Source organism: Oncorhynchus gorbuscha, linkage group LG05, assembly GCF_021184085.1.
Source record: "Oncorhynchus gorbuscha isolate QuinsamMale2020 ecotype Even-year linkage group LG05, OgorEven_v1.0, whole genome shotgun sequence".
In the NCBI taxonomy this organism is placed as follows: domain Eukaryota; kingdom Metazoa; phylum Chordata; class Actinopteri; order Salmoniformes; family Salmonidae; genus Oncorhynchus; species Oncorhynchus gorbuscha.
In genome coordinates, this window is record NC_060177.1 from 3,139,443 (window position 1) to 3,154,543 (window position 15,101).

The 15,101-nt window shown below is 46.7% G+C and overlaps 1 protein-coding gene across 1 annotated transcript; it reads right to left on the reverse strand.

Moving 5' to 3' along the window:
• Positions 1-2,116: 2,116 nt before the first annotated feature.
• Positions 2,117-14,682, reverse strand: LOC124035368 (uncharacterized protein KIAA1755-like). The gene is made up of 5 exons (XM_046348829.1): positions 14,258-14,682; positions 8,163-8,450; positions 7,684-7,807; positions 5,336-5,429; positions 2,117-2,140 (listed from the first exon to the last, which is right to left on the reverse strand). The coding sequence occupies exons 1-5, from the start codon at positions 14,667-14,669 to the stop codon at positions 2,117-2,119; spliced, it is 942 nt and encodes a 313-aa protein (XP_046204785.1). The 5' UTR covers positions 14,670-14,682.
• Positions 14,683-15,101: the final 419 nt, after the last annotated feature.

The window sequence follows — 15,101 nt, forward strand, 5'->3', positions numbered from 1 at the left end:
TGTGAAACTGCTGTGTGTGTGTGAAAAACTGTGTGTGTGTGTGTGTGTGTGTGTGTGTGTGTGTGTGTGTGTGTGTGTGTGTGTGTGTGTGTGTGTGTGTGTGTGTGTGTGTGTGTGTGTGTGTGTGTGTGTGTGTGTGTGTGTGTGTGTGTGTGTGTGTGTGTGTGTGTGTTTTCTCATGTGACTCATGGGGCTCAGTAAAATATGAGTCAGATTTAATCTATGTATTTAACTATTATTTAACCAGGCAAGTCATTTAAGAACAAATTCTTACCGGCCTACCCCAGCCAAACACAGCCTACCCCGGCCAAACCGGCCTACCCCGGCCACACACAGCCTACCCCGGCCACACACAGCCTACCCCGGCCACACAGCCTACCCCGGCCACACACAGCCTACCCCGGCCACACACAGCCTACCCCGGCCACACAGCCTACCCCGGCCACACCCGGCCTACCCCGGCCACACCCGGCCTACCCCGGCCAACGCTGGGCCAATTGTGTGCCGCCCTAAAGGTTAATATATATGTGAAATATACTCTTCTAAAATATAGATGCAACAATTTAATACCCTGTATACAGCCTCCACATTGACTCTGTACCGTAATACCCTGTATATAGCCTCCACATTGACTCTGTACCGTAATACCCTGTATATAGCCTCCACATTGACTCTGTACCGTAACACCCTGTATATAGCCTCCACATTGACTCTGTACCGTAATACCCTGTATATAGCCTCCACATTGACTCTGTACCGTAATACCCTGTATATATATAGCCTCTACTACACCTGTTGTATTCAGCATTTCACTGTGAGGTCTACTACACCTGTTGTATTCAGCATTTCACTGTGAGGTCTACTACACCTGTTGTATTCAGCATTTCACTGTAAGGTCTACTACACCTGTTGTATTCAGCATTTCACTGTAAGGTCTACTACACCTGTTGTATTCAGCATTTCACTGTGAGGTCTACTACACCTGTTGTATTCGGCATTTCACTGTGAGGTCTACTACACCTGTTGTATTCAGCATTTCACTGTGAGGTCTACTACACCTGTTGTATTCAGCATTTCACTGTAAGGTCTACTACACCTGTTGTATTCAGCATTTCACTGTGAGGTCTACTACACCTGTTGTATTCAGCATTTCACTGTGAGGTCTACTACACCTGTTGTATTCAGCATTTCACTGTGAGGTCTACTACACCTGTTGTATTCAGCATTTCACTGAGAGGTCTACTACACCTGTTGTATTCAGCATTTCACTGTAAGGTCTACTACACCTGTTGTATTCAGCATTTCACTGTGAGGTCTACTACACCTGTTGTATTCGGCATTTCACTGTGAGGTCTACTACACCTGTTGTATTCAGCATTTCACTGTGAGGTCTACTACACCTGTTGTATTCAGCATTTCACTGTAAGGTCTACTACACCTGTTGTATTCAGCATTTCACTGTGAGGTCTGCTACACATGTTGTATTCAGCATTTCACTGTAAGGTCTACTACACCTGTTGTATTCAGCATTTCACTGTGAGGTCTACTACACCTGTTGTATTCAGCATTTCACTGTGAGGTCTACTACACCTGTTGTATTCAGCATTTCACTGTAAGGTCTACTACACCTGTTGTATTCAGCATTTCACTGTAAGGTCTACTACACCTGTTGTATTCAGCATTTCACTGTGAGGTCTACTACACCTGTTGTATTCAGCATTTCACTGTGAGGTCTACTACACCTGTTGTAAATCCAAATTGACAGGAGACCAAATCATGGTCCACCATCGAACAAACAGGAGAAAACAGGAATCAAATTGTCCACAGTGACCATCAAAGCAGCCATTGTGGTCAAATCAATTAGTGAGCAATGTATCAAAGCCAGAGACTGTGGCCAGGCCAGGATAGGGCCAGTAATGGTCTAAAGTAGAGCACTATGAAGGGAATAGTGTGCCATGTGGGACACAGCCAAGGTGTTAGGCCCTTCGACCCAGTAATAAGATGATGCTATGTGGAGACATTGTGTGTTGGGGGGGGCTATTCCTGTGGGACCAGGAGGTCTGGTGAGGGGCTTCATTAAGGGACGGACCTCTGTGGCTGAGGGTGATAACCCTGCTCAACTGTCATTGTTAGCAGTGACCTGGAATGGAGGGAAGGACACATGTGTTCTAGAACCCTCACAACACCAGACAGACAGACAGACTGAGCACTCACCATGTTCTAGAACCCTCACAACACCAGACAGACAGACAGACTGAGCACTCACCATGTTCTAGAACCCTCACAACACCAGACAGACAGACGGAGCACTCACCATGTTCTAGAACCCTCACAACACCAGACAGACAGACGGAGCACTCACCATGTTCTAGAACCCTCACAACACCAGACAGACAGACGGAGCACTCACCATGTTCTAGAACCCTCACAACACCAGACAGACAGACGGAGCACTCACCATGTTCTAGAACCCTCACAACACCAGACAGACAGACGGAGCACTCACCATGTTCTAGAACCCTCACAACACCAGACAGACAGACAGACTGAGCACTCACCATGTTCTAGAACCCTCACAACACCAGACAGACAGACAGACTGAGCACTCACCATGTTCTAGAACCCTCACAACACCAGACAGACGGAGCACTCACCATGTTCTAGAACCCTCACAACACCAGACAGACAGACGGAGCACTCACCATGTTCTAGAACCCTCACAACACCAGACAGACAGACAGACTGAGCACTCACCATGTTCTAGAACCCTCACAACACCAGACAGACAGACAGACGGAGCACTCACCATGTTCTAGAACCCTCACAACACCAGACAGACAGACGGAGCACTCACCATGTTCTAGAACCCTCACAACACCAGACAGACAGACGGAGCACTCACCATGTTCTAGAACCCTCACAACACCAGACAGACAGACGGAGCACTCACCATGTTCTAGAACCCTCACAACACCAGACAGACAGACGGAGCACTCACCATGTTCTAGAACCCTCACAACACCAGACAGACAGACGGAGCACTCACCATGTTCTAGAACCCTCACAACACCAGACAGACAGACGGAGCACTCACCATGTTCTAGAACCCCAACAACACCAGACAGACAGATGGAGCACTCACCATGTTCTAGAACCCTCACAACACCAGACAGACAGACGGAGCACTCACCATGTTCTAGAACCCTCACAACATCAGACAGACAGATGGAGCACTCACCATGTTCTAGAACCCTCACAATATCATACAGACAGATGGAGCACTCACCATGTTCTAGAACCCTCACAACATCAGACAGACAGATGGAGCACTCACCATGTTCTAGAACCCTCACAATATCATATAGACAGAGCACTCAGTTCTAGAACCCTCACAACATCAGACAGACGGAGCACTCAAAGGTTCTCTAAATGACATTGTAGAGAGAATGACTGAAGCTAACAGTGTTGTTGTGTCCCGGTGTCTGACACCACCGTAGCTTCAAGAGACAACTTGAACAGAGCAGAGTGATTATACACAGAACTGCATGGCAGTAATGAAGTCCTCTCACAGTCTATTCCTACTGAAATGGAGACGGAGTGGAGGCTGCAGGGTGGCCACTAGACAACCACCAAGTGGAACGTTTGGAGGACAAAGGCATCCTGATTACAAACAGACTCCATGACCACAACGAGCTGTTTCTACATTTACCAGACTCTCTGATCCAGAGATACTTACAGTAGAGAGTCATTTAACAGACTCTCTGATCCCGAGAGACTTACAGTAGAGAGTCATTTAACAGACTCTCTGATCCAGAGAGATTTACAGTAGTGAGTAATTTAACAGACTCTCTGATCCAGAGACTTACAGTAGAGAGTCATTTAACAGACTCTCTGATCCAGAGACTTACAGTAGAGAGTCATTTAACAGACTCTCTTATCCAGAGACTTACAGTAGTGAGTCATTTAACAGACTCTCTTATCCAGAGACTTACAGTAGTGAGTCATTTAACAGACTCTCTGATCCAGAGAGGCTTACAGTAGAGAGTCATTTAACAGACTCTGATCCAGAGAGACTTACAGTAGAGAGTCATTTAACAGACTCTCTGATCCAGAGACTTACAGTAGAGAGTCATTTAACAGACTCTCTTATCCAGAGACTTACAGTAGTAAGTAGTAGTAGTAGTCCTCTGAGTTGTTCCTTTCACCAGAACCTGTTCCCTGGTTTCCTGTTTGCCCGTGTCAGTAAACACTGTTTCCTGTTTGACCGTGTCTGTAAACACTGTTTCCTGTTTGACCGTGTCAGTAAACACTGTCTCCTGGTTTCCTGTTTGACCGTGTCAGTAAACACTGTCCCCTGGTTTCCTGTTTGACCGTGTCAGGAAACACTGTTCCCTGGTTTCCTTTTTGACCGTGTCTGTAAACACTGTTTCCTGTTTGACCGTGTCTGTAAACACTGTTCCCTGGTTTCCTGTTTGACCGTGTCAGTAAACACTGTTCCCTGGTTTCCTGTTTGACCGTGTCTGTAAACACTGTTTCCTGTTTGACCGGGTCAGTAAACACTGTTCCCTGGTTTCCTGTTTGACAGTGTCAGTAAACACTGTTTCCTGGTTTCCTGTTTGACCGTGTCAGTAAACACTGTTCCCTGGTTTCCTGTTTGACCGTGTCAGTAAACACTGTTCCCTGGTTTCCTGTTTGACCGTGTCAGGAAACACTGTTCCCTGGTTTCTTGTTTGACCGTGTCAGTAAACACTGTTTCCTGTTTGACCGTGTCTGTAAACACTGTTTCCTGTTTGACCGTGTCAGTAAACACTGTTTCCTGTTTGACCGTGTCAGTAAACACTGTTCCCTGGTTTCCTGTTTGACCGTGTCAGTAAACACTGTTTCCTGTTTGACCGTGTCTGTAAACACTGTTTCCTGTTTGACCGTGTCAGTAAACACTGTTCCCTGGTTTCCTGTTTGACCGTGTCAGGAAACACTGTTCCCTGGTTTCCTGTTTGACCGTGTCTGTAAACACTGTTTCCTGTTTGACCGTGTCAGTAAACACTGTTCCCTGGTTTCCTGTTTGACCGTGTCAGTAAACACTGTTCCCTGGTTTCCTGTTTGACCGTGTCAGTAAACACTGTTCCCTGGTTTCCTGTTTGACCGTGTCTGTAAACACTGTTTCCTGTTTGACCGTGTCAGTAAACACTGTCTCCTGGTTTCCTGTTTGACCGTGTCAGTAAACACTGTCCCCTGGTTTCCTGTTTGACCGTGTCTGTAAACACTGTTCCCTGGTTTCCTGTTTGACCGTGTCAGTAAACACTGTCCCCTGGTTTCCTGTTTGACCGTGTCTTACCTGAAGTATGTTGAAGGCGCTGAACAGAGCGGGGACAGGGGAGCACCGCCGAGAGTCCACCACGACTGTCAACCCTAGGGAACGCACCTCCTTCCTGTAACACAGGATATGACATCAGAGACAGAGACTCAGGCCACAACAGTAAGCTCTTCAGCACTGTTCAAGCTATCAGAACCGTAGTGTCAGGAGCTATCAGAACCGTAGTGTCAGGAGCTATCAGAACCGTAGTGTCAGAACCGTAGTGTCAGCAGCTATCAGAACCGTAGTGTCAGAACCGTAGTGTCAGCAGCTATCAGAACCGTAGTGTCAGGAGCTATCAGAACCGTAGTGTCTGGAGCTATCAGAACCGTAGTGTCAGGAGATATCAGAACCGTAGTGTCAGGAGCTATCAGAACCGTAGTGTCAGGAGCTATCAGAACCGTAGTGTCAGGAGCTATCAGAACCGTAGTGTCAGGAGCTATCAGAACCGTAGTGTCAGAACCGTAGTGTCAGAACCGTAGTGTCAGAACCGTAGTGTCAGGAGCTATCAGAACCGTAGTGTCAGGAGATATCAGAACCGTAGTGTCAGGAGATATCAGAACCGTAGTGTCAGGAGCTATCAGAACCGTAGTGTCAGAACCGTAGTGTCAGAACCGTAGTGTCAGGAGCTATCAGAACCGTAGTGTCAGGAGCTATCAGAACCGTAGTGTCAGAACCATAGTGTCAGAACCGTAGTGTCAGAACCGTAGTGTCAGGAGCTATCAGAACCGTAGTGTCAGAACCGTAGTGTCAGGAGATATCAGAACCGTAGTGTCAGAACCGTAGTGTCAGAAGCTATCAGAACCGTAGTGTCAGGAGCTATCAGAACCGTAGTGTCAGGAGCTATCAGAACCGTAGTGTCAGAACCGTAGTGTCAGGAGCTATCAGAACCGTAGTGTCAGGAGCTATCAGAACCGTAGTGTCAGAACCGTAGTGTCAGGAGCTATCAGAACCGTAGTGTCAGGAGCTATCAGAACCGTAGTGTCAGGAGATATCAGAACCGTAGTGTCAGAACCGTAGTGTCAGAAGCTATCAGAACCGTAGTGTCAGGAGCTATCAGAACCGTAGTGTCAGAACCATAGTGTCAGAACCGTAGTGTCAGGAGCTATCAGAACCGTAGTGTCAGAACCGTAGTGTCAGGAGATATCAGAACCGTAGTGTCAGGAGCTATCAGAACCGTAGTGTCAGGAGATATCAGAACCGTAGTGTCAGAACCGTAGTGTCAGAAGCTATCAGAACCGTAGTGTCAGGAGCTATCAGAACCGTAGTGTCAGGAACTATCAGAACTGTAGTGTCAGGAGATATCAGAACCGTAGTGTCAGGAGCTATCAGAACCGTAGTGTCAGGAGATATCAGAACCGTAGTGTCAGGAGCTATCAGAACCGTAGTGTCAGGAGATATCAGAACCGTAGTGTCAGAACCGTAGTGTCAGGAGCTATCAGAACCGTAGTGTCAGGAGATATCAGAACCGTAGTGTCAGGAGCTATCAGAACCGTAGTGTCAGGAGATATCAGAACCGTAGTGTCAGGAGATATCAGAACCGTAGTGTCAGAACCGTAGTGTCAGGAGATATCAGAACCGTAGTGTCAGAACCGTAGTGTCAGGAGCTATCAGAACCGTAGTGTCAGGAGCTATCAGAACCGTAGTGTCAGGAGATATCAGAACCGTAGTGTCAGGAGCTATCAGAACCATAGTGTCAGAACCGTAGTGTCAGGAGATATCAGAACCGTAGTGTCAGGAGATATCAGAACCGTAGTGTCAGAACCGTAGTGTCAGGAGCTATCAGAACCGTAGTGTCAGGAGCTATCAGAACCGTAGTGTCAGGAGATATCAGAACCGTAGTGTCAGGAGATATCAGAACCGTAGTGTCAGAACCGTAGTGTCAGGAGATATCAGAACCGTAGTGTCAGGAGCTATCAGAACCATAGTGTCAGGAGCTATCAGAACCGTAGTGTCAGGAGCTATCAGAACCGTAGTGTCAGGAGATATCAGAACCGTAGTGTCAGGAGCTATCAGAACCGTAGTGTCAGGAGCTATCAGAACCGTAGTGTCAGGAGCTATCAGAACCGTAGTGTCAGGGAGAAAGTAAAAACCAGTAGGACGGTGGAACATGAGGGCCTGAGTTGGAGTCTTACACCCCTAACCTGTCTGTCTGTCTGTCTGTCTGTCTGTCTGTCTGTCTGTCTGTCTGTCTGTCTGTCTGTCTGTCTGTCTGTCTGTCTGTCTGTCTGTCTGTCTGTCTGTCTGTCTGTCTGTCTGTCTGTCTGTCTGTCTGTCTGTCTGTCTGTCTGTCTGTCTGTCTGTCTGTCTGTCTGTGTGTGTAACAGTACCTGAGCATTGTGTAGTAGTAGACCAGGATTCTGACCAGTTCTCCACAGTCACAGCTTGGGTTCAACCAGCCGGTGTTCCTCGTGGTCACGGTCACCAGGGCTCGACCTCCCCTATCTCTTGTTCCTGAGACAAACACACAAACAGGATGTCTAGCACGTGGTAGAAACTGGTCTCAGACCAGATCGTGTTTTAACAGTAACACAGTTAGTCACAGCAAGACATAATCACTGTGGTAATAACTGGTCTCAAATCAGGTCGTGTTTTAACAGTGACACAGTTAGTCACATCAAGACAGAATCACTGTGGTAGTAACTGGTCTCAGATCAGATCGTGTTTTACCAGCTAGTCACATCAAGACAGAATCACCGTGGTAGTAACTGGTCTCAGATCAGACAGAATCACCGTTACCTCCTCAAACCAGCCTGGTTGGACATATAACATCTTGTGTGTTTCCAGAGATGTGGGCTGTTCTACTCACCAGGCAGACAGAGCACCCCAGAACTGAGGACAGCAGCATTGATGTTGTGGGCCTCTGTCAGTGTCTGGGACTTAGGAAAGACTGAAGACTGGGAGCACTGGCTGGACTGGGAGTAGGACCTGGTTAGCTGGGCTGGGGACTGGGTTAACTGGGCTGGGGACTGGGTTAACTGGGCTGGGAACATCACTGCTGGGGTCTGTTGTAGTTCTGGGTCTCTGTGGTTAGTTTCAGTGGATGGCTTGTCCACGGAACAGTATTTTAACACAGGTTCCTCTGGCTGAATGGGGCCTGGATGGAGAAAGAGACAGATACACAACTAGTCACTGACTGACTGGCATGGAACACAACCTTGATACAAGTCATACACACTTTATAAATATATATACATCACTAAACCTTTATAAATATATATAAATCACTAAACCTTTAGAAATATATATACATCACTAAACCTTTAGAAATATATATAAATCACTAAACCTTTATAAACATTTAGAAATCACTAAACCTTTAGAAATATATATAAATCACTAAACCTTTATAAATATATATACATCACTAAACCTTTATAAACATCTATAAATCACTAAACAGTTCAACTAAACCTTTATAAACCTTTATAGTGAGATCAGATCAGTCTCTCCATTACAACACACTAAACCTCTATCGTCTCCTACAGTCAGATCAGTCTCTCCATTACAACACACTAAACCTCTATCGTCTCCCACAGTGAGATCAGATCAGTCTCTTCACTACAACACACTAAACCTCTATCGTCTCCTACAGTCAGATCAGTCTCTTCATTACAACACACTAAACCTCTATCGTCTCCTACAGTCAGATCAGTCTCTTCATTACAACACACTAAACCTCTATCGTCTCCTACAGTCAGATCAGTCTCTCCATTACAACACACTAAACCTCTATCGTCTCCTACAGTCAGATCAGTCTCTTCATTACACCACACTAAACCTCTATCGTCTCCTACAGTCAGATCAGTCTCTCCATTACAACACACTAAACCTCTATCGTCTCCTACAGTCAGATCAGTCTCTCCATTACAACACACTAAACCTCTATCGTCTCCTACAGTCAGATCAGTCTCTCCATTACAACACACTAAACCTCTATCGTCTCCTACAGTCAGATCAGATCAGTCTCTTCATTACAACACACTAAACCTCTATCGTCTCCTACAGTCAGATCAGTCTCTTCATTACAACACACTAAACCTCTATCGTCTCCTACAGTCAGATCAGTCTCTTCACTACAACACACTAAACCTCTATAGTCTCCTACAGTCAGATCAGTCTCTCCATTACAACACACTAAACCTCTATCGTCTCCTGCAGTCAGAACAGATCAGTCTCTTCATTACACCACACTAAACCTCTATCGTCTCCTACAGTCAGATCAGTCTCTCCATTACAACACACTAAACCTCTATAGTCTCCTACAGTCAGATCAGTCTCTTCATTACAACACACTAAACCTCTATCGTCTCCCACAGTGAGATCAGATCAGTCTCTCCATTACACCACACTAAACCTCTATCGTCTCCTACAGTCAGATCAGTCTCTTCATTACAACACACTAAACCTCTATCGTCTCCTACAGTCAGATCAGTCTCTTCATTACAACACACTAAACCTCTATCGTCTCCTACAGTCAGATCAGTCTCTTCATTACAGCACACTAAACCTCTATCGTCTCCTACAGTCAGATCAGTCTCTTCATTACAGCACACTAAACCTCTATCGTATCCTACCGTCAGATCAGATCAGTCTCTTCATTACAACACACTAAACCTCTATCATCTCCTACAGTCAGATCAGTCTCTTCATTAAAACACACTAAACCTCTATCATCTCCTACAGTCAGATCAGTCTCTTCATTACAACACACTAAACCTCTATCGTATCCTACCGTCAGATCAGATCAGATCAGTCTCTTCATTACAACACACTAAACCTCTATCGTCTCCTACAGTCAGATCAGTCTCTCCATTACAACACACTAAACCTCTATCGTCTCCTACAGTCAGATCAGTCTCTCCATTACAACACACTAAACCTCTATCGTCTCCTACAGTCAGATCAGATCAGTCTCTTCATTACAACACACTAAACCTCTATCGTCTCCTACAGTCAGATCAGTCTCTCCATTACAACACACTAAACCTCTATCGTCTCCTACAGTCAGATCAGTCTCGTCATTACAACACACTAAACCTCTATCGTCTCCTACAGTCAGATCAGATCAGTCTCTTCATTACAACACACTAAACCTCTATCGTCTCCTACAGTCAGATCAGTCTCTCCATTACAACACACTAAACCTCTATCGTCTCCTACAGTCAGATCAGTCTCTTCATTACAACACACTAAACCTCTATCGTCTCCTACCGTCAGATCAGATCAGTCTCTTCATTACAACACACTAAACCTCTATCGTCTCCTACAGTCAGATCAGTCTCTTCATTACAACACACTAAACCTCTATCGTATCCTACCGTCAGATCAGATCAGTCTCTTTATTACAACACACTAAACCTCTATCGTCTCCTACAGTCAGATCAGTCTCTCCATTACAACACACTAAACCTCTATCGTCTCCTACTTTCAGATCAGATCAGTCTCTCCATTACAACACACTAAACCTCTATCGTCTCCTACAGTCAGATCAGTCTCTTCATTACAACACACTAAACCTCTATCGTCTCCTACAGTCAGATCAGATCAGTCTCTTCATTACAACACACTAAACCTCTATCGTCTCCTACAGTCAGATCAGTCTCTTCATTACAACACACTAAACCTCTATCGTCTCCTACAGTCAGATCAGTCTCTTCATTACAACACACTAAACCTCTATCGTCTCCTACAGTCAGATCAGTCTCTTCATTACAACACACTAAACCTCTATCGTCTCCTACAGTGAGATCAGATCAGTCTCTTCATTACAACACACTAAACCTCTATCGTCTCCTACAGTCAGATCAGTCTCGTCATTACAACACACTAAACCTCTATCGTCTCCTACAGTCAGATCAGATCAGTCTCTTTATTACAACACACTAAACCTCTATCGTCTCCTACAGTCAGATCAGTCTCTTCATTACAACACACTAAACCTCTATCGTCTCCTACAGTCAGATCAGTCTCTTCATTACAACACACTAAACCTCTATCGTCTCCTACAGTCAGATCAGTCTCTTCATTACAACACACTAAACCTCTATCGTCTCCTACTGTCAGATCAGTCTCTTCACTACAACACACTAAACCTCTATCGTCTCCTACAGTCAGATCAGATCAGTCTCTTCATTACAACACACTAAACCTATATCTTCTCCTACAGTCAGATCAGTCTCTTCATTACAACACACTAAACCTCTATCGTCTCCCACAGTGAGATCAGATCAGTCTCTCCATTACACCACACTAAACCTCTATCGTCTCCCACAGTGAGATCAGATCAGTCTCTCCATTACACCATGACACACGACTGCTAGAGGATGAGGCTATCTGACGCTAGCTAGCTGTCTCTGGGTCTACATCCCAAATGGCACCCTATTCCCTATGTAGTGCACTACTAGGGCTCTGCCTCTGGTCTAAATTAGTGCACTACATAGTGAATAGGGTGCCATTTGGGACACAGAATAACCCTCCGGCAGAGAGAGCGGGGATCAGGAGTCTAGTCTATCCATCACAGGACAAGCTATGATACCTTAGAAAACACACTCAGAAGACTCCAATACTCCCCCTCTCTCCCTGTCTCTCTCTCTCCCTGTCTCTCTCTCTCTCTGTCTCTCTCTCTCTATGTCTCTCTCTCCCCCTGTCTCTCTCTGTCTCTCTCTGTCTCTCTCTCTCCCCCTGTCTCTCTCTGTCTCTCTCTCTCTCTCTCTCTCTCTCTCTCTCTCTCTCTCTCTCTCTCTCTCTCTATGTCTGTCTCTCCCCCTGTCTCTCTCTGTCTCTCTCTGTCTCCCCCTGTCTCTCTCTGTCTCTCTCTGTCTCTCTCTGTCTCTCTCTGTCTCTCTCTCACGAGGCTTATAGAGGAGGGCTAGAACCACTACAAGAAGGACAACAGGTGGAAGGTGGAGAAGGAGGAGTTGGAGGAGGAGGTGGAGAGGAGTTGGAGGAGGAGGTGGAGAGGAGTTGGAGGAGGAGGTGGAGAGGAGTTGGAGGAGGAGGTGGAGAGGAGTTGGAGGAGGAGGTGGAGAGGAGTTGGAGGAGGAGGTGGAGAGGAGTTGGAGGAGGAGTTGCTCAGGCCAACATGTCATTGGTGACTGCTAAACAGGAGTGACTGCTAAACAGGAGTGACTGCTAAACAGGAGTGACTGCTAAACAGGAGTGACTGCTAAACAGGAGTGACTGCTAAACAGGAGTGACTGCTAAACAGGAGTGACTGCTAAACAGGAGTGACTGCTAAACAGGAGTGACTGCTAAACAGGAGTGACTGCTAAACAGGAGTGACTGCTAAACAGGAGTGACTGCTAAACAGGAGTGACTGCTAAACAGGAGTGACTGCTAAACAGGAGTGACTGCTAAACAGGAGTGACTGCTAAACAGGAGTGACTGCTAAACAGGAGTGACTGCTAAACAGAAGTGACTGCTAAACAGGAGTGACTGCTAAACAGGAGTGACTGCTAAACAGGAGTGACTGCTAAACAGGAGTGACTGCTAAACAGGAGTGACTGCTAAACAGGGGTGACTGCTAAACAGGAGTGACTGCTAAACAGGAGTGACTACTAAACAGGAGTGACTGCTAAACAGGGGTGACTACTAAACAGGAGTGACTACTAAACAGGAGTGACTGCTAAACAGGAGTGACTGCTAAACAGGAGAAGTATTTGCAGGGGGGTTAAGCAGCAGTGCAGAACGGGAGGATGGTGGATGATTTAGGGAAGAACGAGGGATGAAGGGAGGATGGTGGATGATTTAGGGAAGAACGAGGGATGAAGGGAGGATGTTGGATGATTTAGGGATGAATGAGGGATGAAGGGAGGATGTTGGATGATTTAGGGATGAATGAGGGATGAAGGGAGGATGTTGGATGATTTAGGGATGAATGAGGGATGAAGGGAGGATGTTGGATGATTTAGGGATGAAGGGAGGATGGTGAATGATTTAGGGATGAAGGGAGGATGGTGGATGATTTAGGGATGACGGAAGGATGGTGGATGATTTAGGGATGAAGGGAGGATGGTGGATGATTTAGGGATGAATGAGGGATGGAGGGAGGATGGTGGATGATTTAGGGATGAATGAGGGATGGAGGGAGGATGGTGGATGATTTAGGAATGAAGGGATGATGGTGGATGATTTAGGGATGAAGGGAGGATGGTGGATGATTTAGGGATGAAGGGAGGATGGTGGATGATTTAGGGATGAAGGGAGGATGGTGGATGATTTAGGGATGAATGAGGGATGGAGGGAGGATGGTGGATGATTTAGGGATGAAGGGAGGATGGTGGATGATTTAGGGATGAAGGGAGGATGGTGGATGATTTAGGGATGAAGGGAGGATGGTGGATGATTTAGGGATGAAGGGAGGATGGTGGATGATTAGGGATGACGGGAGGATGGTGGATGATTAGGGAAGAACGAGGGATGAAGGGAGGATGGTGGATGATTAGGGAAGAACGAGGGATGAAGGGAGGATGGTGGATGATTTAGGGATGAAGGGAGGATGGTGGATGATTTAGGGATGACGGGAGGATGGTGGATAATTAGGGAAGAACGAGGGATGAAGGGAGGATGGTGGATGATTTAGGGATGAACGAGGGATGAAGGGAGGATGGTGGATGATTTAGGGATGAAGGGAGGATGGTGGATGATTAGGGATGAAGGGAGGATGGTGGATGATTTAGGGATGAACGAGGGATGAAGGGAGGATGGTGGATGATTTAGGGATGAAGGGAGGATGGTGGATGATTTAGGGATGAAGGGAGGATGGTGGATGATTTAGGGATGAAGGGAGGATGGTGGATGATTTAGGGATGAAGGGAGGATGGTGGATGATTAGGGATGAAGGGAGGATGGTGGATGATTAGGGATGAACGAGGGATGAAGGAGGGAGAGATATGTATGTACCTGTCTTTTCTTTCTCTTGGGGCTCAGTATCTGAGTGGTTCTCTTCCTCTTGCTCCACCTCCTCCTCCTCCTCCTCCTTGTCCTCCGGTCTCTCGGTCTCTGATTCAGTGGAAGGTGTGTAGTGCGTTGGTGTTTGGTGGGCAGTGGGAGTGGGGGCTAAGTGTATGAGAGTCTCAGTCAGAGTGTTCAGTGTCTGGTCCTCTCCTTGGGGAGTGTCTGATTGGCCGGTGGAGACCTCAGGGTCATCATGGTGAGAGTCTGTCTCACCGGTGTCAACCACCTGCAAGATGCCAACATGTCTACTCCTCTCCTCTGTCTCTGTCTCTGTCTCTGTCTCTGTCTCTGTCCTGGTTTCTGAACCCCTATCCCTCCTCTCCTCCCTCTCTGTCCTGGTTTCTGAACCCCTATCCATCCTCTCCTCTGTCTCTGTCCTGGTTTCTGAACCCCTATCCCTCCTCTCCTCTCTCTCTGTCCTGGTTTCTGAACCCCTATCCCTCCTCTCCTCTGTCTCTGTCCTGGTTTCTGAACCCCTATCCCTCATCTTCTCTGTCTCTGTCTCTGTCCTGGTTTCTGAACCCCTATCCCTCCTCTCCTCCACCTCCTCCCCTGTTCCTGTCTCTTCCGGGACTCTGTCTGTCTCCTCACTGTGAACAATGCCGTGTTCCCGACTGAGAGACTCTTCCCTCTCCACTATACTGTGTGACTGAGTTAAAACCTCCTCGCTGTCAGTCTGGGGGTGACTGAGAGACTCTTCCCTCTCCACTATACTGTGTGACTGAGTTAAAACCTCCTCTCTGTCAGTCTGAGGGTCAGAAACCACTGATAGGGCAGTGCCCTCACACAC

Bases quoted from the DNA above. Each gene is read 5' to 3' on its own strand.
- LOC124035368 (XM_046348829.1), bottom strand. From the start codon at position 14,669: ATGGATAGGGGTTCAGAAACCAGGACAGAGAGGGAGGAGAGGAGGGAT. The intron at 8,451-14,257 runs GTACATACATAT...TTCTCCATCCAG, and splicing joins CCAAGAGAAAGAAAAGACAG to GCCCCATTCAGCCAGAGGAA. The intron at 5,430-7,683 runs GTACTGTTACAC...CCTGTGTTACAG, and splicing joins TACTACTACACAATGCTCAG to GAAGGAGGTGCGTTCCCTAG.